Source organism: Rhinolophus ferrumequinum, chromosome 17, assembly GCF_004115265.2.
Source record: "Rhinolophus ferrumequinum isolate MPI-CBG mRhiFer1 chromosome 17, mRhiFer1_v1.p, whole genome shotgun sequence".
Taxonomy (NCBI): domain Eukaryota; kingdom Metazoa; phylum Chordata; class Mammalia; order Chiroptera; family Rhinolophidae; genus Rhinolophus; species Rhinolophus ferrumequinum.
Window position 1 is genome coordinate 28,021,067 of NC_046300.1, and position 22,923 is coordinate 28,043,989.

At 37.8% G+C, this 22,923-nt stretch overlaps 1 protein-coding gene across 1 annotated transcript in view; it reads right to left on the bottom strand.

The window, feature by feature from the left end:
• The window catches only part of KCNH8 (potassium voltage-gated channel subfamily H member 8), a 312,183-nt gene that overhangs the window by 32,656 nt on the left and 256,604 nt on the right, over window positions 1-22,923 (bottom strand). Inside the window, exon 12 of the mRNA XM_033131443.1 lies at window positions 4,365-4,403. Within this exon, the coding sequence (XP_032987334.1) occupies window positions 4,365-4,403 (39 nt within the window). The remainder of the gene's footprint in view (window positions 1-4,364; window positions 4,404-22,923) is intronic.

The following is a 22,923-nucleotide window of genomic DNA, read 5'->3' on the forward strand; positions in this document are numbered from 1 at the left end:
AGGTTTACCCTCTCTGCTTTCCTGGTGTTAGCCCACCAACTCTTCTCTTGGAGGAGAACTATGTAGAAGGTATATTTTTTTACCAAATTTGCTTCTAGATTTTAATCAGCCTGCTACTTGTAATAGTATAAATGGCATGCTCTTAAGAAGGAAGACATTTTCAATGCTATTGGAAGGTCTTGGGCCTTGTTACTTTAAATTTATAGGGTCTTCAGTAGAACTTGATGTGGAGAGCAACCAGAAAAATTATACTGTCCTTGAGAATAAAAAATCTTTCCTATTTTGAATCACATAGATGGAGGAAGATCAGTGTCCTCAGCTACTCTGTTTTGTTTTCCCTTTTTTCCCCACAAGGCGGTTGGTAGGAAATGGAGCAAACTATTTGATCTGCTCCCCTTGAAAAGTCTTGAGAGGGCCTTCCTCTGGCTCAGGTGGTTGGAGCTCCGAGCTCCTAACTCTGAGGTCACCAGTTCAATTCACACATGGGCCAGTGAGCTGCGCCCTCTACAGCTAAGATTGTGAACAACAGCTCTCCCTGGAGTTGAGCTGCTGTGTGCTGCCAGAGGTTGGCCTGGCTGCCTTGAGCGGCCCACTGGCGACTGGGCCACTGACTGCCTTAGTTGGGGGGAGCTCAAGGCTCATAATACCAGCATGGGCCAGGGAACTGTGTCCTACACAGCTAGACTGAGAAACAATGGCTTGAACCGGAGGGCGAGGGGAGGCAAAAGGGGTGGGGGGAAGAAAAGCCTTGTTGAAAGGAAGAAAGTCTTGCGAAGCTCTATCCTAGGACCACTGGACCCTTAACTGGTGTTATTCAACCTTATAGGCTAAGAAGAAGCAGGGAGGACGGGAAAGGACATGAGGCAATGATGGAGGGGCAGGGCAGAGAGGGCAGCAAAGGCTAAGCTACTGTAGTGGGAAGCCCTCAACAGAGTCGCTGTAGGAGTATGTGTTTCTTGCTTTGCCCCAGACATGGCTTCCCTTCTCCAAAAGGTTCAATTCATTTTTCTGTGCCTTAGTTTCTTTTGAAGATAAAATCACTTATACCTGCCCATCAATAACTTTTAATAAAAATGAGATAACAAACTGAGAAGGCCTAAGAGTACTATTTAAGTCTCATGAGCTCCATTATTATTACCTCATCTTAATAAACAGTTGATTCACTGGTGTGTATGGATTTTACTATCGTATAATGATCAAGGTAGCAAAACAAATGGAATTGCACCTGTGTAACTTAAAGACGATAGCCCATTCAGTTTAGGTCCCAACTGCTAAGTGAAATGGTCAGTTTACTCATGATTTTTTTTTTTTTTTTTGTATTTTAACCTTAGTGGCTCAAAATTTCTTGAGGATATGGCATTATTAGACTCATCTTTCCAACTAGATATGATTATTTTAAATAATGGTGAAGCCATAAGTTCTGTATTAGAATAGTAATGGTATTGCTTTTATTTGTTTTTTGTTTTTCACAGCATTTAAAAATGCTGGATTTTTAACAAAAGACCCACGTGGATTGCCGGAGAACATTTGTATACTACCATGTTTCCCCAAAAATAAGACCTAGCTGGACAATCAGTTCTAATGTGTCTTTTTAGAGCAAAAATTAATATAAAAGACCCTGTATATTATATATTATATTATATTACATTATATTATTATATTATATTATATTATATTATATTATATTATATTATATTATATTATATTATATTATATTATATTACATTACATTACATTATATCATATTACATTACATTAAAGACCCGATCTTATATTATAGTAAAATAAGACCAGGTCTTATATTAATTTTTGCTCCAAAAGACGCATTAGAGCTGATTGTCCGGCTAGGTCTTATTTTCGGGGAAAAATGGTAGTATTGCATAATAGAAAAATTAGCTTACTCAGCAATAGACACAACAGGACAAACTTATCAAAGAAATGAAAAACAATGAGTGAATTCTCTATTTGCACTTCTGTTTACATTTGTATTGGCAATTTAATCATTCCTTTGTTTCAAGGAGGTTCCATTTGTTCTACTAGAATCCTCTGACTATAACGTTTGTTCTACAAGTTTGTTTAAATGTCGTACTTCCATTTTGTCATGGTGACTTGGTGCCTTGGAAAAGTTGCTTAGATACTGACTCTTATGATCAAGGCAGCCACCATTACTTATACTAATTATTAATTATCCCATCTATCATCATTGCAGACAGGACCCAAATTTATTAGTTTATTGAACACCTGGCCCCACATGCAACCTCTATGAAGGAGTACCAATTACTTTCCTCAAGCCATCTATATAGAAATACCCACTTTGCTTGTGTGGCCGGATTCACTGTGTCTACAATGTCATAAAGTTCAACCATAGATCTCTTCCTTCTCTTCTGACCCACCCCTTCATTTTCTCTTGAAAAATGCTTCCAGGAGGGCAAGAAGGTTTTTATTCTCATAGTCAAAGGAATCTCTAATTTAGCTCATGATATTTTTCTGGGATAGTCATTTTAAACAAACAAACAAAAAAAGGCTAGATTCAATTGAACCTATCTTATCTAAAGAGGAAGCAGGATAAAGTCCAGTGGTTGAATGCATGGATTTTTGGTCGCACAGTCCTAGAAGTCCTGTGAGTTACTACCTATAAACTTGGCCAAGTAATATAATTATTTAAAGCCTTGGTTTCCTCACCTGTAAATTGGGAATGAGATGAGAAAAATATTAGATATTAAATAGTGAAAGTTAAATACTTAGCAATGTGCATTGAATGTGCCTAATAAATGCTTGTCCTTGCAATGATGATGATAATCATGAAGAAAATAGAAACAACATTTACATCAGGAAAGGTTCTTCAGATAATACTGGTTTTCTCTTTTTACATTAATCTTCTCTTCTTTCTTAGCTAACAAAACTCTTAGCAATGCAGCTGGCCCAAAGATCATGTTTTTCAGTTTCCCTTGCCATTTGGTTTAGCCATAAGGATAAGTTCTAGGATGATAGCAGGTAAGTGGACAGGTTATAAGGAACTTTTAGGAAGGCTCCTAGAAAGAAGAGAGTCTCTCTTCTGCTCTTTCACATTTCTTTAGTTTCTAGTCTGGAATATTGATGAAATAAATGGATCTCCAGTGGCCATCTTAGAAAAGGAGAAAATCTTGAAGAAGGAAGACATACATTGAGGATCATGAAGCAGAAATAAGAAAGTTTGGGACCCTATTGACAAACTACTGTATTGTCCACCTCCTGCTTTTTCCATGAGAAGAAATAAACACATAGTGTCTTGAAACCCCTGTTAGTATGGTGGCTTTGATATTACAAATGAACGTCAGCCTAAATTATACAGAGCTTCTTTTTTTTTTTTTTTTTTTTGCTAAAGATGTTATGTTTTGGGGAAGGATGTTCATTTTTAGAGTGCTATGAAGGGGTGAGAAATTCAAATTGGAAAATCCAAAAGGCTAAATTTCACTGCATGAGAAATAGAATATAAGAAAGGTCTGAGGGAAAATGAGTATAGTAGTGAGAAAAGGCTGCCTATTGAATAGAAGAGTTGAAACATAATGACCATTTTGCTAGTTCCTCAGGAGGGATTTTGCAGAGATGAGAGAAAAAATACTAATGCCTGAGAGAAACTTGGTTGGATGCATTGAGATGTTTTAAGAGCTTTTAAGGAGTTTCTCAATAGTATTAAAAGTAAATCTTGTTCGTTCATCTTCAGTAAATTATCAATATCTTTGTAATGTATTATGTAATTGGATTTGTGTGCCTCTGTATATATGTGTGTGTATCGGTGTATTCATGTGTGTGAAAATTGGGTTCTGCTTCAAGGCGAGTACAGAATAAGAAAAGGAGCTGTTGATAGGGTTCTTATCACAGGATTGTTTATAATTAAAGATTGGATAATACATCTGACAAATCACTGTTTCTTGGGAAAGTTTTCTGTGAAATTAAAGGGTTCTTAAAAGTTGGGACTGTTGTAAGAGCTCAAGTGAAAGTACTTCCAAAATATCTCTGAACCATATTTTTTATATTATGGATAATCATGTTATGCCATCAATTGAATGCTTAGAAGAAACCGTTTTGACTACTAATTTTAAATACAATGAAAGTACTTCTAAGATCATTACCTCATGACTTTGCTACTTTGGGTAGGTTTTGGTAACAAACTACTTTTCAATAATAACAATAAAACCCTTAAATAGAGGTATAAGTTTCAAGACTTCTCTACTCCCAAACACAAGAAAGTCAGTCACCACGTTTCTCATTGGGAGATGTGTTAGGGAACATCAAACATAAATACATAAAACCCTCAAAGAGAAGACAGATTTATTGAATATCCTGCAGATTTTAGATATTTTGCTCTTTGGCAAAAGCCATACCTGTGAGACCGTAGATTTGTTCGATAATCTTGATATCACCTGAAGAACAAACAAACAAATAGAAGTTGTAACAATCATTTAAATCTTCCCAAGTGGTTTATGACTGAGTGAAATGTAGGAGGCAAGGGACAGAAAGTTCAGAGTGTGTGTGTGTGTGTGTGTGTGTGTGTAGCGGGTGACTGATTGACCTGCGTAGACTAGAGAAGAGAAAATACCTCCTGAAAGATGCTGTTAACACCTCCACATCCCACCCTCTAGGAGCTCTACTGACCAGTGTGTACAATAGAAAAAGGGAGCAGCAAAGTTAATGTGTATTATAGGACACCACACCTAGGAAATAATGATCAAAATAGTGGTCTTATTGGCTATATTTTCCATCTTGATGCTTCATTCACTCTTCTTTGTTTTCCATCTCCCTTATTCCAATTTACTCCCCTTTCGCCATTCTCTCATGTTTCATGATTTTTTTCTCTGGCTCTGTGGAATCAGCAACCTGTAGAATCTTTTCTTATTTAAGCTTATGTCTTACTATTTACCTCTCCTTCTTACTTGAATACAGGTGGGGGTTGATGTCTCCTTTATGTCCCATTTGTTTTACTCACTATGATGTTCCTTGTGAACTAGGATTAAGTTCACTCAGCATCCTAATCCCTTATTTAATTGAATTTAAGATCCCATTCATTGTAAAAAAAAAAAAAAGAAAAAAGAAAATGCTGCCTATCAAATTGTGACATGCCATCCATTGTAAAACAGATCCCAATTTCAGAGATGCTAAAATGTGAAAACACATGTGTAATACAGAATCACTTAAGCTTGGATCTCAGAACACATCACGTATAAAATCAAAGTATGGTACTGTGGAGGAGTGTATTAAAAAAACATGCACCTTCCATGATGTAGAAAAAAGCTCTGGAAGTTGTGACATATTTTGGAAACATGCTTCAGGTCTCATCGAAATTGCTTTTGCTCAAACGTACTTTTTTTCATTTTAAAGTGCTAATAGATGCTATATTTTAAAATCATTTTATTCACATAAAAAAACAAAACAAAACCCAAAATCTTGCACTCAAAAATGATCTGCCTAGTAAGAGACATATTTGGTAATTCTGTCGCCCTCTCACTGTTGCTTTGTTTTGTTTTGTTTTTTTCCTACATGATTGGGGAAATAAATTTGTTATTATTTATACAAATGTCAGTATCATTATTGCTGTGCAAATATATGTTTCATCAATGTTGAATTTCGTGAAAGCAGTCAACCCATTCTACATCTGGTTAGGTGCCTAAATATGCATTAATCAGAAGCATTGTAGACATATAAGTTTTGTACTAATACCCTAGATGGTGACAAATAAAAGCGGAATAATTTAAAATGTGAAAAATAAAACAAAATTGTGGTGCTGTTGCTACTGTGGTAGACATTAAAAGTGTTTTAGTTCCAGCTTGGATGAGAGAAAGAACATCCCGGTGGGATTCAGGAAGCCTGAACGGCCGCGTCAGAGATGCCCTCTGAAGTGTAAGGCACTGGTTTTAGCAGCTTGGGATTTGGGCGTGACTCCCAGCTCCCTGGTTTACTACTGGTATTGAGTTCTGTCAAATTATAAATCCCAAGGTTGTTTTTTCTATATCAGTGCACACAGATTACCTGGGATCTCATTACAGTGAGGGTTCTGCTTTAGGAGGTCTGGGGTGGGGCCTGAGATTCTGCATTTTTAAGGAGCACCTGGTGGGTAATGCTGATGCTGCTGGCTCAAAGGGCAAACTTTGGGTAGCAAGATCTCATAGCTAGCATCACTGTTATTATCTTGTCACCTATGAATTTATTTAGTATTCACTATGACATAAGCACCCTGACAAATGCTTCCCAACCATTATGTCCACTAGTTTTCATTGCAATCCTAGGATGTAAGTATACATTGTATAGCCAGCACAACTGTGATAGGCTCTCTGAATAAATCATGTCATTTAGGTATCGTATTAATCACATGTGTTTAAGAAGAGTAGTAGGATGTGTTCGTTCTGTTGATTAATCCTTCATGCTGATCGAAATGCTGTGAAGTGCAGAGAATATAATTTCATGGAAAAGCAGAACTTTAAAGCTAGAAGTGACCCTAAGGAGTATCTACTACAATGGTTTGCACACCTGGCAGATAATAGAATGTTTTGAGAAGCATTCCTAAAAAAAATCTGATTCGGGTCCACCAACTCCAGCCAGTCTCCTTCAGTGGGTAGTGAGTGGAGACCAGGTCTTTAAGTCAGGTTTGAACCACTGAATTAGCCCAATTCCCTAACTAGATATGTGGAAATTACAGCCCAGGAAAGTGAGATAGCTTGCTTGATTCATGCATCCAGTTAGTGGCAGAACCTCTACCAAAAGCCATGCATCCTGACTGTCAGTGTACATTATACAGAATCACAAGTTTTCTCAGGTACCTCCTCTGGCACTTAATACTATTACTTGGGCTAAAAGACTAAATACCTGATGTATTGTGAAATTTAATCTGGCACAGGGGTTGATGATTGCTACAAAGCAGACCCAAAATAACTCATGATACTAAGTTACTCAAGCACCTCTTTAACCTTTTCTGAGTCATAGGCCTTTTAGGAAATCTGATGAATTCTAGGCATTCTCTCCCCTGAAAAAAAAATGAATGGATACAACCTTTGGATGGAAAATGTTTATCAATCCCATGTTCTTGTTCCAGCAACTAGGATAAGACTTAAAGTTTTTGAAAGTTTTGAGGAAGGCAGTCTTATCCAATTTTGCATCCCTCCCACATAAATGTTTTATATCTTTTAAGACAATAGGAAGAGTTTCTGGTAATCTCTGATGGGGAAAGTTAAAAAAAAAAAAAGACTGAAGTTATAGAGGCTGAGAAGATAAAAGGGAAGTAAATCAGACATAAGAGAAGGAATGAGAGTCGTTGTAATTAAGTCTTAAGAGAGATAAAGCAGATTGAGGACCAGCCCACTTAGACCTCAGAATTATACTCTTCAGTTTGTCAGAACAGAAGAAGGCAAGTGTGGGCAAGAAGAACTAAGAATATTTCTTGGCACAAAGTTATCATGAATAGAGGTAAGGCTTTATAATCTTTAGACTGGGAAAGAAACACATTCTCAGCTGCGGTGAGCTGGTTTAAAAAGTTTCTACGTTGCTTTTCTTCTTTATTTTCCCTGTCCTAACAACCTAAATTACTCGATTACTCTGTGAATCCAGTGGGAACTGAGAGGGAGGACTGTTAAATTGGAAAAATACTACTCATTGGCATGAAGGACCAGAAGAGGAAAACTGTCTCTTTGTACTTATACACTCTGCTACAAGTAAGCAAAACAAATTCAGAATTAAAAAAAAATGTGTAAAGAAGGCCTCAAAATTCTGTTATTGAGCTTGAATTACAAATGGAAATCAAACATACTAAAATTAATAGTAATTTCAGATGTGAAAAATGCCACCATAAAATAAATCGATTCTGTAATGTTTATTTTACTGAATGAAGACATTTCTGTAGAGCTTTCATAGGCTCCTGCCTTACTTTGCCCATCCAGTTAATTTTTTCCTTAAGGAGTTAAATTCTTGAATAGTAATTTTCCTGCTATTAGGATTTGCATGAATTCTTTTGGTTGGCAAGGGAGCTTTTGATTTCTTTCATCTATTTCTTCTGCCCATTAAAATACTTCTGAATTCTGACGCGGTACTATGACAATAAGGTTTAGGGCCCAGCCTCTCATGGAATGCGAATGCCTCACCTCTAGAAGGAACTTGACTGGTTTTTCATTAGTAGTGAGGCATTATCAATAAACTTGCCTCACTTGCAAGTTCACTTCAAAAGGCTGAGCCACCAAGAGGTTGACTATGAAGCCGGAAGGAAGAAAATGTGCATGAAACTCGCCACATAGACCTAGGAATCCTAAACTGTAACCCACTGGGCCAGTGGCCCGGGGAAGGGAGGAGATCTATTTCCATTGTTTACCTGGTCTGCAGGTCAGAATTATAAACCCCCATGTGAGTCTGTAAATGCCCTTTCAAATTCAGAATCTCATAAGACTCTCTAAAGTGCTCTAGTAAGAATGTTCTGTACAGCTGCTTGCTCAGTTGTGAAATGAGATGGGAATTACAAGGCTCTTCTGTCTGGCTGATTCATGACACCCTCTGCTTTGTTAATAACGCCACATCGATTAAGTCACAAGGCAGACTGAAGGAAGGAACACGTGTCCTCATTCAGAAAAAGGGATTACCACATATTTTATCTTGTTCGCTGGACAGCAGCATAACCAGTACTGATGGCTGTTTGGGATACAGAGAATATGAAGGACACTCTCAGATAACCCGTAACTCACATAGTTAAAATGTCCACTCTTACAAAACCATGCATAAAATGTCATGAATACCGGCAAGTGGCAAATCAGTCAGTCTCATTTTCATTTCTGATCTGCTCTTGTAGACTCAAGTGAAGGTGCTAATCAGTAGTGAATGACACCAATGGCAGGGGCAGATGGGAGGAGTAACTGGAAACCTCTGGAGAAAGTATAGGCTTTGAACACGGGAGCATTGCTTTTCAACTATTAGACAAGTTTGAGACTTCACCACCTTCTAATCTACAGAAGAGATTTTTGAGGCTGGCCTGACTCCCTAAGTGGGTAGTACGGTTCCTATTGTTTCCTCTGCTTGTTATATAACTTAGAAAAGGAAATGAGGTTTTAAAGAAAAAAACTGATGATTTTGACATTTTCCAGTTTCACACTGAGCTTGAGGTTATGACAAACTATTAAGACCTGGAGGAGAATTCTCTTCCCCTAAATAAATACCATCACTTCTGATGCAGAAAGCCCCAGTCAAATAATTGAGTCCTGAATTTATGCTGTTAGAGCTGGAGAGTTCGCTACTGCACCTAGAGTGTAGGAAGCACCACAAAAACTCTTTATCCATGTATATTATGATAAAAGCTCTGTGGGCCAATGGATACACCCCATTTAAGAGGTAGTGTATAGCACAGTGTTTAAGAGCTGGGATTTTCCTAGTCTCATCACTTATTAGCTCTATAACCGTGGGAAGCATATTAATGGGGGTAGGATAGGTAATGCTGAGGTAACAAATAATGTGCTAAATTTTCTTGGCTTCACACAAAGAATTTTATTTATCTTTCATGTACAGCAGTTCTCCTCTAAGTGGTGATTCAGGGACATAGGCTTCTTCTATTTTGTGGTTCTGCCATCATGTCATCCCAGAATTGTCCTGTTGGGAGCATGGGACAGAGAGTATGGGGCATGTGACCACCTTAGCCGAGAAGTGACATGTCACTTTTACTGGCATTCCATTGCGTGGACCCAGTGTCACGGTCACTGCCAATGGAAATTCTGAGTTTCATTTCTTTCTCTCAAAAATGATGATGATATCTAGAGTTATTTTGAGGATTAAATTAGATATATATGTGTAAACTAAACAAATCTTGGAGGCCCAGTTGGTCACATCTGGCATTGTGTCACATGAAGAGAAATGCAGTATAGCAACCAAAAGTAATTAAAAACAGAATTCTTATCTTTTTATGTGTATCTTTCAAGACCCTTAAAATGATGTATTTGGTAACTCACAGTAAGACTGTTTAAAAAATTACCCCTCCTGTTTTTATCCCATTACCAATAACAAAGGTACCTCTCTCAGTTCTCTCATTGAAACCCCCTAGGCCTTCTGTTCACGCTTCTCTTCACTGCTTCCTTCTGGCCATAATTCTCAACATCCCTACCAGAGGTGACCACCAGGTGGTGCCATGCCTTCTGGGCCTCTGGTTTCTCCAGGGAGAGGAAGCAGTTGGAACCTGGTGGGCAGTGTGCGTCTCACCATCTAATTATCCAAAAGGAATTCTCAAATAGAGTTGATGGTGAAAAGAGTCTTCACATTGCTGCCTTTGTGAAGTACTTGGTCCAGTGCTGGCATAAAGAGTAAATTAATGTTAATAACATAATAAATTATGTTATTATTGATATCTTGATTATGAAGAAGTTTTCTTTGAATTGGGTTAGTGGTAAAGAGTGCATTATTAGCTAGGTCATGGATATCTAAACATTCACATAAATGGGTTTGTACAACTTGAAATGAAAGTATATGTAGGACTCATTAACAAGGAGGCCACAAACTTCTTACACACGAGTTTCCACCAAACTGTTCTTCTAAGCAGAAGTGCCACAAAAATACACTTTTCTTTCCACAACAACAGGTGGAATACTTCATGTAAAGTCATAGTTTGACATTCTCTTCTTTTCTCTCAACTCCTTTATCTGCTTTAGTTAAATAAAACAAAACATTACGAATTGTCCATCAGTATGAATACAGTCAACTAGACGTTGGCAACATATACAAATGAACTCAAGCACAATTTTAACTTCCTATTCTGAATTTAAATGCATGAATTACAAGGCTCGGGCATGAACAGAAAATTGAAAGGAGTCACCTCATACTTATTTAAACACTTGAAAAAGGCAGGATGGTTTTGAGGGAGACAGAGTTATTTAACTAGTATGTGGTTCATATCATTCTAGAGAGAAAAAGGAGGAAAATACCCACTATTACGCAAAGCAAATGAACTAGAATTCTCTCGGCAATGATAAACAGGTTTGAAGATTTCAGACCCAAGGAGTTATGTACCAAATCAATGATTTGGGAGTTCAGCAGGGTAATCATGCTAAAAGAACACATTAGTTTGAACTCATTACATTGAGCTGGGATCCCATGACTCCCCATGACCTGCTTCTGATTAGGGTACAATGGCTCCTGGTTAGTCTGTAAAATCAGCTACTCTGTAATCATAAGGAAACACAATAGCTGGTTTCATAAGATTTTCAGCATACATGCTGAGTACTTCGGTTCCAAACCAGGTTGGTGAAGAAAGATGCTCAATTTGGTATGAGAAATTTGTGCACTATAATCCCCGATGGCACTTTTAAAGTTAATGCAAAATGCCTAATTTGGGAACTAGAAAGCCCATTGTCAATTATACACTATAACAAAAAAGTTGAGCAACTCTATGTTGAAGTCAGTGTTTGCACCAGCAAACTGAAATGAGCTACTTTGTTTATTTGAACCATAGTGCCTCAGTTAAGCTCACTGAGCCACAGAAAATAAGAGGCCTGATATGTGACCCCAGTAGTTGGGCCATATAGGCAGCTTCTACCAAATGCATGCATTTTTTAATTAAAGAGATCTTTGAAACTTTAGCGTGAAGAACATAGTTCATCATAATGTTCATACTTTAACCAAATATTCAAAAATTTTTAAGTGAGGAAGACAGTCTCAAAGTTTGTACTGTGAGACCAAGCTTCTTAAATTGCAGTTTTGTTGTATTCAATAGTGATATGGGTAGCACCGCAAGGAAGATATTATTGAATAACTAGATAGTGACTAAAAACAAGTCTTCATAAGAATTCAGAATGGGATTGTAACCCACTGAAATTTAGGAAGAAATGTGTCTGATTTGGCATTTTTGTACCCCCCGCCCCCATGGTACTCTAGAAGTTCACAGAACAAAAACTGTCATAGGTAAAATGTCTGATATGTCTCGTTTCCTTCTCTGGATCTGTTTCCTAATAATGTTCTCACCTAAAGCTTCTCTGGGGGGAAACATATTCTCTAGTTATTTATACAGTGTGTGTATTTTCTATGTATTTTCTTACTTAAATTTGTATTTTGATCTTGCGCTTTCATCATAGAATAGAATTTTCCTTAACCTCTGAAAAAACAGTAAGGAATTTAGGCTCCCCAAATTTGGGGAGAAGTGAGTCAATGACCTCTTTCCTGAAATTGTACCATGTGGATACGCTTTTACAGTTATTACATGGCAACCTAGTCACACGGTGGTCGTTTCCAAGTTTTGGGAACATCACAGTGGTATTCATTGAGGAACTCCTCTTTGTTAAAATGTGAATAGTGAATAAGGCATAATACACTTAGAATTGGCATTACTACTTGTAGTAGGCTCATTCTGATTACAGAACTATCAACTTAGTTAATGATAGATTTTAGTTATGCATGTGAAATGTATATGCATAATTCTCTTGAGAACAAACTTTTCTCTCCAAGTTATTTCCATGATCACAAAATATGCACAAGTGACTCTACTAGAAGGATGGTGCTTTCATAACTATTAACACAAATTTATGCAAACCAATTTGGCCTTTCAATTTCCGATTTACTGGATCAAATTTTGCTTGGTAAGTTGTTTCTTTGGGAGCTGTGGGCAATTGGCAATGTTGGATTCTGGCAAGCTGTATTCATTTGCCACTTCTCACCTTTTCCTTGAAATAATAAGTAATGTCATGCATGCCAATTCTGTGTTTTCTAAAGAACATATTGTCATTTAAGGACAAAACAAAAACATAGTAAAATGAAACACAGAGCAAAAACAATGTAATTTGGCTGAACCCCTTTCTCATATTTGAAAGGTTTCTTAAAATGTAATTAAAAAAATAGTGGAAAGACAATGCTAAAAGGGCCTATGTCTCAGATTGGTTAGTTCACCAATTACTATGTTCCCCCGAAAATAAGACCTAGCTGGACAATCAGCTCTAATGTGTCTTTTGGAGCAAAACTAATATAAGATGGGTGGGAGGGGTGGGGGGGGGGGGGGGGAGGGTGAGGGGATTGGAGGGCAATCGGTGACCATAGGATGGCCACGGGCTTGAAAATTAATCTGGGGAACGTAATTTGGTGGTTACCAGAAGGTAAAGGGGTTGGGGGGTGGAGGATGAGGGTGAGGGGGATCAAATGTATGGTGATGGAAGGGGAGCTGACTCTGGGTGGTGAACACACAGTGTGATTTATGGATGATGTGATACAGAATTGCACACCTGAAATCTATGTAATTTTATTAACAATTGTCACCCCAATAAATTAAAAAAAAAACAAAAAAAAACACAAAAACTAATATAAGACCCAGTCTTATTTTACTATAAGACCTGGTATAATAATAATATAATATGATATAATATAATATCGGGTCTTATATTAATTTTTGCTACAAAAGACGCATTAGAGCTGATTGTCCAGCTAGGTCTTATTTTCAGGGAAACATGATGTGTTCTCTCAGACAGAGCTTGCTGAGATATCTCAGGCCGCTTGCACGTAGGCTGAACCATATAACTCATTCTGGCTGATGGGATGTAAGCAGAGAGATCTATGCCATTTCTAGGTATGGCTCCTGAGAGAGGCAAGGAGACCCTCCACATTCTTTCGCTTAGCTGGCTAGCTGCCCAGGTATAAAGTATCTAGAGGAGGCTTTTGAATTCCAGGAGAAACTGATGCCTAAGGGAGGATTGGACCACCAAAGAGAGAAAGTCTGGATCCCTGAATCACCTAGTGAAAAGCTAGCATCTGTCCACCATCTGTACATGGCAATATGAATGAGACAGAGCTTGTAAGTCTTTTATCTACTTACTGTATTAGGTCACTGAGACTTGGGGTCATGTGTTACAGCACTTAGCCTGACTCAAAGTTTCTTAGCAATCTCCTAGGCTAGAGATAAGGAACTGGAGATAAGGAATTGGAGGCCTGTCAAAGGAGAACAACTTGTACCAAGTCATACAACTTGCATGTGTCATGAGTTTAATATCTAGCATTCATTGCTCTTTTTGACAGAATCCTGTTTTTGTTTTGCCATATATGATGCTAACATTTTGTACCATCAAGATGGAAGGGTGACTAATAGCTTCAAAAAATATGTAAACTGTATAACTAGAATATAAATATGCTTTGTTCGCACCAGTCAGACTTGAGACTGTTTATGAATGCTGGCAAAATGCAGTGACGCAGATCGGTCACCATATGCTCTGCTTTTAAAGACCTTAAGCTTCAGGGTGGAAAATATAAGTGGGATTACCACATCATGGAAAGCTTAGCATCTTGCAGATGTCCATCTCAGAATTTTCCTTAATCATTTTCCTCAATGACATAGGAACCAAATCCTTTAAATCCTAGTTCATTTGACAGAAATGCAGCTCCCTGGGTCCCTCCACCCTTACAGAGTTTTCACTACCACACACCAGCCTTCCAGTTCATCGTTTCAAGGTAGTACTTCAGTTATCATCGTAACGTGGCCTCTTCTTGCTTCATATTCCGGACTGCTTGGCTACTGTTTCCTCCCGTCAGAGCTGCGGCTGTTTTTTGTGTCCTAGAATGCTGGGTTTCAGTGCTGAGCAAATAGACGCCTTGGATCCGATGAAAGGAAAGGCCTGCCGATGTGCCTGCCGAGCACAGTCTGCACTGCAGTGTAAGCAGACTGTCTCTGCCATATGTCACCCTCTCTGCTGTCTACACCCTTTTGGGGAACTTCACGGGAAAAGCACTATTGAAGATGTTTATCCTGGGATTTTGTAATATGTTTTCAATTTAATTTCCACCAACCTAGCTCATTTACAACAGCTTTAATCATGCCACCCACTGACTCTATACTGTTACCATTGAGTCTAGGTTTGGGATTACAGGGCTAACTGAGGAAACATCTCACATGCCCAAGGATGACCTGTGAAATACCGAGAGTGCCCCCAAAATGTATACCCATGACTTGTATTCATCTTTTGTTATCGGTATATATTGAATACTAGAATTTTAATACAGTTTTGTCCTTTCTTAAAATGTGTATACTTTTTTTTGGCATCCTTTGTATTATTAGACTAGCAGAGCCCAAATAGTGAAATATTTACTGCAGTAAAACATTCAGGATTATTCTAACAAGTCCCAGGGGACCAAATTCTGGAATAACCAAAAAAATAAAATTATGTTTAAAAAATTTTTAACTTAGCCACAGGTAAAGTATTTGGAGATGGATTGAGCAATGTGAACAAAACTCCAAGTTAAAAATGTTGCTTCTTTCACCTATATTTTCAATCTCTCTGTATAACTATGTATGTGTATGAGTGTGTGTACATACAGGAAATACCGAGAATGTATTTTTTGGAAAATGTGATATATTCACATTCCAAAGAGACTTTTATTTATTTCAATTAATAAGAAGGCCTCCAATTTCTTACAAAAATGAAACTGGGACTGGAAAGAGATTGAAATACTGTTTTGTACATTTGAAATGATGATGGAGTGGAGATTTCACAAATTTATACTTGAACACGGAGCAAGGGGCAGATGAGAAGCAATGATGTGTATAGCAGGCTGAAAAGCACATACTTGAATGGGAAGAAATTCTCCCAGAGTTAGTTTGTGACCACAAGGTTATTTAATCAATGGACGGATTTATGAGCAAATGAAAGCACTCATACTAGGGGAGAGGACAAGTTGAATAGCCAAACTACAATAAATGCCATCTTGTCATCTTGTTAATGAGACGTCTTTCCTGTAATATTTGGGAAACCTGGGTTTTTGATGACACATGACAAGTCATAGCTTTAATGTTCAGAAGATGAAAGTGAATGGTAGTCTGAAGATTCAGGCTAGCTTCTGCTGTAAATCAAATGCCTGAAGGAGCTCAGCCCCTATTAGGGGAATTATGTTTTGATTTGTGGCAGAGTACATTAGTGGACATATGTACTATGCTGGAATTCAGAATACCAGAGTCTGACTTGATTTTATACTGTTTTGATTCTTTTACTAATTCTGCAATCTTAGCAGTGGACTACTTGGACACCCAGGACACTGAGTTCCTTCATTCATAAAGTAAAAACATAATCCAAACATTCAGGGATGATGCAAAGATTAAATTTTAAATTAAATGAGGTAATGTAAGCAAATTTCCCTGCTCATAATACATCCTTAATAAACATTAGCATCCTTTCCTTGTAAGTAGATGTGCTACTAAATATTCAGTTGACAAGAGAAATTAAAACATGAGATACATTTTGATTTTTTGACTGAATCTTATTTGAAACACATGCTTGTTGTGATTGATAGAAGATGTTATCCAAAAGTGAAAGTCCACTTTGACTGTGCAAAGGGACTATTCCATCTCATTTAAGCATATAATTCACTTACATTAAATAATTAGCCCAAGACGGGATTTTCAGTTCTGTGAGTGAGTAAATTTTCATTTTCCCCTCCCCTTAAGCCATTTATAATCAAAAGAAAAACTGATGTTTTAGTGGATGGTACATAAAGTCCCTTCCAGTTGTAAGATTCTATTCTGTGGATATGGAAATATGTATTTACAAGTGAATGAATTAAATTCCAATAATTATTCATCGAGCACTTACTTTCTCCACTCATTTCACTAGAAAAAGGATTACAAAGATGGATAAAACATGGTTATTATTCTCAAGAAACTCATATGTATACAACTGAGTTTTCCCCTTATAACTTCGTTGAATTCTTATGGTTCATTTTTAAAAACTTTTTCATTAATGTATAATATGCAAGGGAAAAAGTGCACAAATCGAAAGTGTACAGCTTGATGAACTACCAAATAGTTCTGTGGTTCATTTTTTACTTAGATATTTGTCAGGTGAAGCTTACTTTCCCATGGAAACATGTTTACTGTGAATGCTTCGTTATCTTATAACATAGCTGGCTTTAGTGCTCATGGGATTAGGGAACAGAGTGAGAATTTATAACTTTATATTGACGGATTTGATAAACTTACACTAAATTTCAACTGGGTTTTGGAGTGAGGTGGTTTGGGATTGAAATTGTGCTCCCTGACTTCCCTTGCTTTCTTGCTGAGGGACTCCAGACCAGTGTTTCACCTTCCTTATTCTTGACGAGTCATTTTATCGAGTACATGAATTTATCACCAAGTTGTTGTGAGATTAAAATAAATTAATGTTTATAAAGTGTTTAGGCCACAGTTTGGCTCATAGAAGCTACTACACCATCAGCACCATCAATATCATCTTCATTTTATATAGAGCCTTTGTCATGAGGGTAGGGATCTGTCACCCAAGTCTGCAGGAGAACTTAGAGCAAACTCCGCACTTCTAAGGCTTAAATGACCATCAAGAATGGAGGACCCTGGGTCCCCCCGCCAAGTAACAGTGGGGCAGGATTGAGGATTCCTGGTAGATGTAGCAGCCAAGTAATTTTTCATTCTCAGGGAATGCACAGAAGTTGAGCTCTGCCTGTTGTGTTTGTGTGTGTTTGTGTGTGTGTGTGTGTGTGCATGTGTGTGCGCATGTGTGCATGCATATGCTAATTTGACACTTCTTATTTAAAGCTCAACATCTGCTGTTCCTGCAGGATGGAAGCAACCAGGGAAAGAGGGAAAGAAAGACATTTTTGTCTTGTTTAGGGGATGGTGGATGGCCCTTTATCCTCTGACTTTCTCAACTCAAGTGACTTCCCTCTCCCCCCAACGAGTTTAAAGATTTAACTGCTCACTGTTCAACTTGCAAACACAAGTTGAAATAGATGTCATCAAAAAGTGGCTGATCTCTTTGAAGGGCATGCTTTATGCTATTTGATGGACAAAAGGCTACACAGGAGAGAATCTAGAGGCGATGAAACATGGGCCCATTTGGGGTGGGTTAATGCTCTTTGTGTGTTCTCTATTTTATGTGCTTTTATTTTTAATATATATTTAAATGGGATTTCGTTCCTAAGAAAGTATTGCTGAGATATGATTATATATCCAACATAATGCAATTATCTGCAGTTCATACAACCACTAGCTTTGCTACATTTGTCCAGCAACTACCTCTGACCACCCACCCATTTTCTGAATCCTGTCTCTTATCTTATCTCAACTCTTTAGTTCACTGGGTAGCCATGGAAATCACCACGTTACTCTGTCCTTCCTTGAGCCCCTCTCCCCTACACACACACAGATTGATAAAACCTCAGTGAGCACTTGACTTAAGCTGAATACTCAGTCTTTCTACAATAATCTAGTCTCAGCTTAATCTGCTGCCCCCTTGAATCGGGAAGCTGCTATTTGTGGCCATTTCTTGCCACTTGGACAAGGAAAGAAAGATGGAAAGTCTACTGACAGAGAGAAGAATGGAGAGAAAAGGAAAAGTAAGAAATGCAGAGAAAATGGAGTAGGAAATGGGGCTTGAGAATCTGATTATAAGAATTCCTGGGATGCAGGTGTGCCTGTGAGTGTGTATGCATTGTGTATGTGCGTGGCTATTCTATTTATTCCCATAAGATACTTGGAATCCTCATAAGAAATCTCCTCTGCTTCTAATGCTCTATTTGAGTTGGGTTTCTATTGCCTACAGTAAATGTCCTTATTCCTAATTGCTCCCAGACTTACCAGGATTATCATGCTGGCCTTTTTGCCAATGCCCTACACTAGCTCTGTCCTAAAATAAGAATTTAGAAAAGAATCAGTGTATAGTTTGAGAAGAGGTAAGTGTAATCTCTTTCTTTTGTTTTACAACTTTTGAGCAAATCAAGTCTTCATCTCTCTCAGGCAGGAGAAACAGAACTTCAGGGTTAGAAGGGAAGATAACTTAGAATCCAGTGGAGTCCAGTCCTCTCCGAGATCTTCAAGGGGGAAGTAGATGGCAGTGAGACTGATGATAACGGAAGGAATGAAGCAGTAAGTGTAGGCAATTACTAAGAAGAAGGCACTGAAGCTCATTGTGCTGTAGTCAGAGTAATTGGACGTGTCAAGAAGTGCATGAAGTTCAACAGCAATCTCCGTTCACTCAAAGCCATGAGCACAAATGTGATACTAGGCTCTGGAGACACTGACTGAAGCACTGTCTCTTCCTTCAAGGTATCATGTTGGCCACACCTTCTGAATCCATTGAAAGGTAACAGTATGAGAAAAGTTTCAGAACCTAAAAAATGCCAGTGCAAGTAAAATGTTCAGGCTTTACTGAGGGAGAATATTTAAAAATATGCTGTGCACCTGAAATTAATATAAGGTAATATCAAATGTCAACTATAATTTAAAAAAAAATACTCACGAGATATAAAGTACAGAATGGGGAACATAGGCAATAATATTATTATGACTGTGTACAGTGTCAGATGGGTAATACACTTATTGGGCGTATTACTTTGTGAGGGATATAAATGTCTAATCACTATGTTGTTTTTGTGCACCTGAAACTAATAAAAAAATACACAAATGCCTAGAATGGGAAGGAAAGCTGACATGATAAGATGACATGCGAGTGTCTTAATAGGCAATTTTCTAAGAACAATGATCTCAGAAAGGTATAGAATTAATTCTGTTCTCTTATTACACAAGCTAGTTCTGGCAGATGCACACCTAACAGGCAGAGAGCCTCCTCTTGAAAAAACATCTGAGCCGTCAGAGATGATTTTTAAAATTATTACTACTCGGTAAATTATTTTCAAGAAAAATGGTTCCCAGAAGCCCAATCTTAGTTCAGACTGAAATGGGAACTAAATTTAAACCAAGTCCCTCCTTTGGAAATAAATCCTTTATCAGCACCATCTTGAATTCAATTGTAATATAGTAACATAGGCGGCAAGAGATGTTGGCAAATCACAGACTTCACTTGAAAGATCTATTCAGGCTTGTTTCTTTCTAAAGGAGGAAGCATGTAGTTGAAACTCATGGATATAGAACAGCTTAGTTCACAAGAAATTCTCTACTTGCCAAGGGGTGCAAGTGGACACAGCTCAATAGTGCACAAGAACTAGATGTATTTTCCAATGATATTTGCATTTGAGATAGGGGCTGCCCTTTGGAAATATAAAACTGGAAATAAATATTTATCTTTGCATATTAAAGACATGGGGTCCAGACCTAAATGCAAATACGTATAAATTCACATTCGGATACCACTGAGGCTAACGCTGATTAGAGAACATAAGAAATACTTGACCAGATTCTATCACATGTATTACAGACTCTATACCTCACAGATTACCACTAAAGGCACAATTTTATGAAGTATTTTATAACCATATAAAGTAACTACTAGACCCTCGAGTTTTTCACATGTAAATTCATTTCACCTCAGAAATTTTTAGCCTCATGTCCTGGATAATAAAAGTGAAGTGAATAACAGTTCAGAATGACTTAATGCTTAACAGTATTGATTCTCTATTTTCTGGGGGTGTTAGTGTTGGAATAGTTCTTCTATTTCTACAGAAATGTGTGTGTTAGCTTGGGTTTGAAGGTAGATCCTTTTTCATCTTAACACATCCTACTATACCAAACCACCTGGAGTAATTACACTACCTATATTGAAAAGTTGTTTTTTTTCTTCCTATTATTCAGCTTAAATTCCTTTTATGGCTTTTGACAACCTCTTGTCTGAACTTTGGGAAAGTGAAAAAGAGCCGTTTTTCAATTTAGCTGTTCTTTCACATTCTACTACTGACACACTCTTTGACTTTGGTACTTCTAAGAAATACAATACTAAATTCCCTTAAATTTTCATTTTATTCTCCGTTTACTGGCTATACAGGCTGCTGTCCTCAGCACTTTATTCATTTGCTCAAAATTTCACATAGGTACCATGTCCAAGTCAACTTTTTGATATTTATTCATTCAAGCACTGTGTGTATATATATATAGTAAATAATTGATTCTGCACTAGGAGCTGACTGAGGCACTGGTAGGAGAAAATGACCATGAACAAGAAAATGTACATATTAAAATAACTTCAGAGTTTGCTAATGCTATGAAAAAGGATAAATAAGGTGACATGACAGAGGATAACTAGGAGAGGTAAACTCCAGAACAGGTGGTCAAGTGAGGACAGAGGAATAGCGTTGCAGGAAGAAAGAATCCCAGTGCAAAGGCCCCGAAGTCTGAGAGGCAGGCAGGAGGCTGGCCCAGCAAGGAAGAGAAAGCAGGCCAGTTTGCTGCAGGGCAATGCTGCACATACGATGGCATAAGATGAGTTTGAAAGGCAGGCAGGGGTTGGAATGCACAGGATCTGGAAAGTGATGGTAAGAAGTCTGGATTTTAGCAGTCCGTGGGGATCTATTGAAATATTTTAAGCAACAGAATGACATCGAAAGATTGTTCCTGTAGCTTTGAGGAAAGAGGGCGATAAGGGAATAAGAATAGACGATAGTTTAGTGGTCTCCAGAGGGTGGGGGTGGGGAGGAGAGGTGGGGAAATAAAAGAGAATAGAGGCAGGGAGACCCATTTTATCACTTCTCATTTGTCATGGTCAGAGAGAGATGTTTCAGCACCAACCCCCCGCCCCCCACCACCACACACACCCTCCCAAGGGCTGATTATGGCAAGTTGACTCTTCTGTTAGTATAGAACTTTTACATCCAATTATGTTTATTTATATATGTGTTAACTAATGCATATGACCACTCTGGAGCTTCGGCAATTAATTTGTGTTTATATGTATTTGTTTCACTTGCGTGTCAAGACTCTGAAGTAGTCAACTTTTTAACTACACTATTCAAGCACGGTGCTTGGTATAGAGAGAGCGTGTGTGTTGGTGGTGGTGGTGGGATTGGAATATTTTGATGAATATTGAGGTATTTAGCAGCCACAAGTCAGCATCGTAAACCACTCAAGTGCCATCACAAATGTCAAAAGTGAAGAAAAGCTGCTGAAAATGAGTTGTCCTCAAGGGACCCCTTGACTCTGCTTCCGGGACTTTTTCTGAATTTCGCTGTAACCTCTTATGCTATTGGAGATGGGAGTTCAAAGACCTTCACCTAGAGGCCACCTACCCTCAGTCCACAGAAGAAATACCCCTTCCCTTACTAAAGCCATAGGGAGAGACTGAAGGAGGAGACTTCATTTTTTAATGCTAATCAGATTGTATGACAGTAATGGAAAATTGAGGGGGAATGAGGTAGTCAACATACTTAAACTGTAATAGATTTCATCATGTATTATAGAAACCCCTCAGTAAGGTAAAGCTGGAAAAGTTACCATCTTTTTTCAACAACCATTGCCATTCGTTGCTCCACAGCCGTGGAGTATCTGCCATGTGTAAACCACATAAGATGTTTATACGTAGCCATATCAATATCTGATCTTCAGTGTATTAGCATTATTAACTTTTGAAAGCAGATATTCTAGATACTCTTCAATTATTTCATTTGCTTATCACAAATTCAAAATTTTTATGTCAAGGTAAACTAAATTTCACAACCATCAACAGATGAGTTTGTCCTAAAATCAATTTTTATAGGGTTTACCGTGAGAAGCAGTGAAGCACATTTCTCCCAATTTGCATAGAGAGAAATAGCTAAATTAATCTATGTCACTTTTGGGCCACTGGGGAGATATAAATAGGGGCAAATATAGAAAATACACTGGGTGCATAAAATGCACAATTAGCATGAGGTCAAAACAGTGCTAAGTAGTCTTTTCACAAACTTAGAAAATATTTTATGCATTTTAATTAATTTTCCTATGAGAATTGGAGGGCCTGTCATTCTAAAGTTATGTAATTGATTATAGTTCTACGAGTCATATTTCACTGCTACATGCATATTTTACTTTTGACTGTTTCTTAAAATGCTTTTCTAGTTTTTATTTCAAAATGGGTTGAATATTACTCTTCTCTTTACTCAGATGTTCTGGTAATTCTCTACGTTACCTGACAGTTTATAAGCTACTTGGGGTCAAACGTGACATCTAGAAGGCAAAATTAGAAAGACACAGGACAACCAAACAGAGATAGTCAAGCTGATATGTATTAGAAATAATGAGGAATTTGAGGA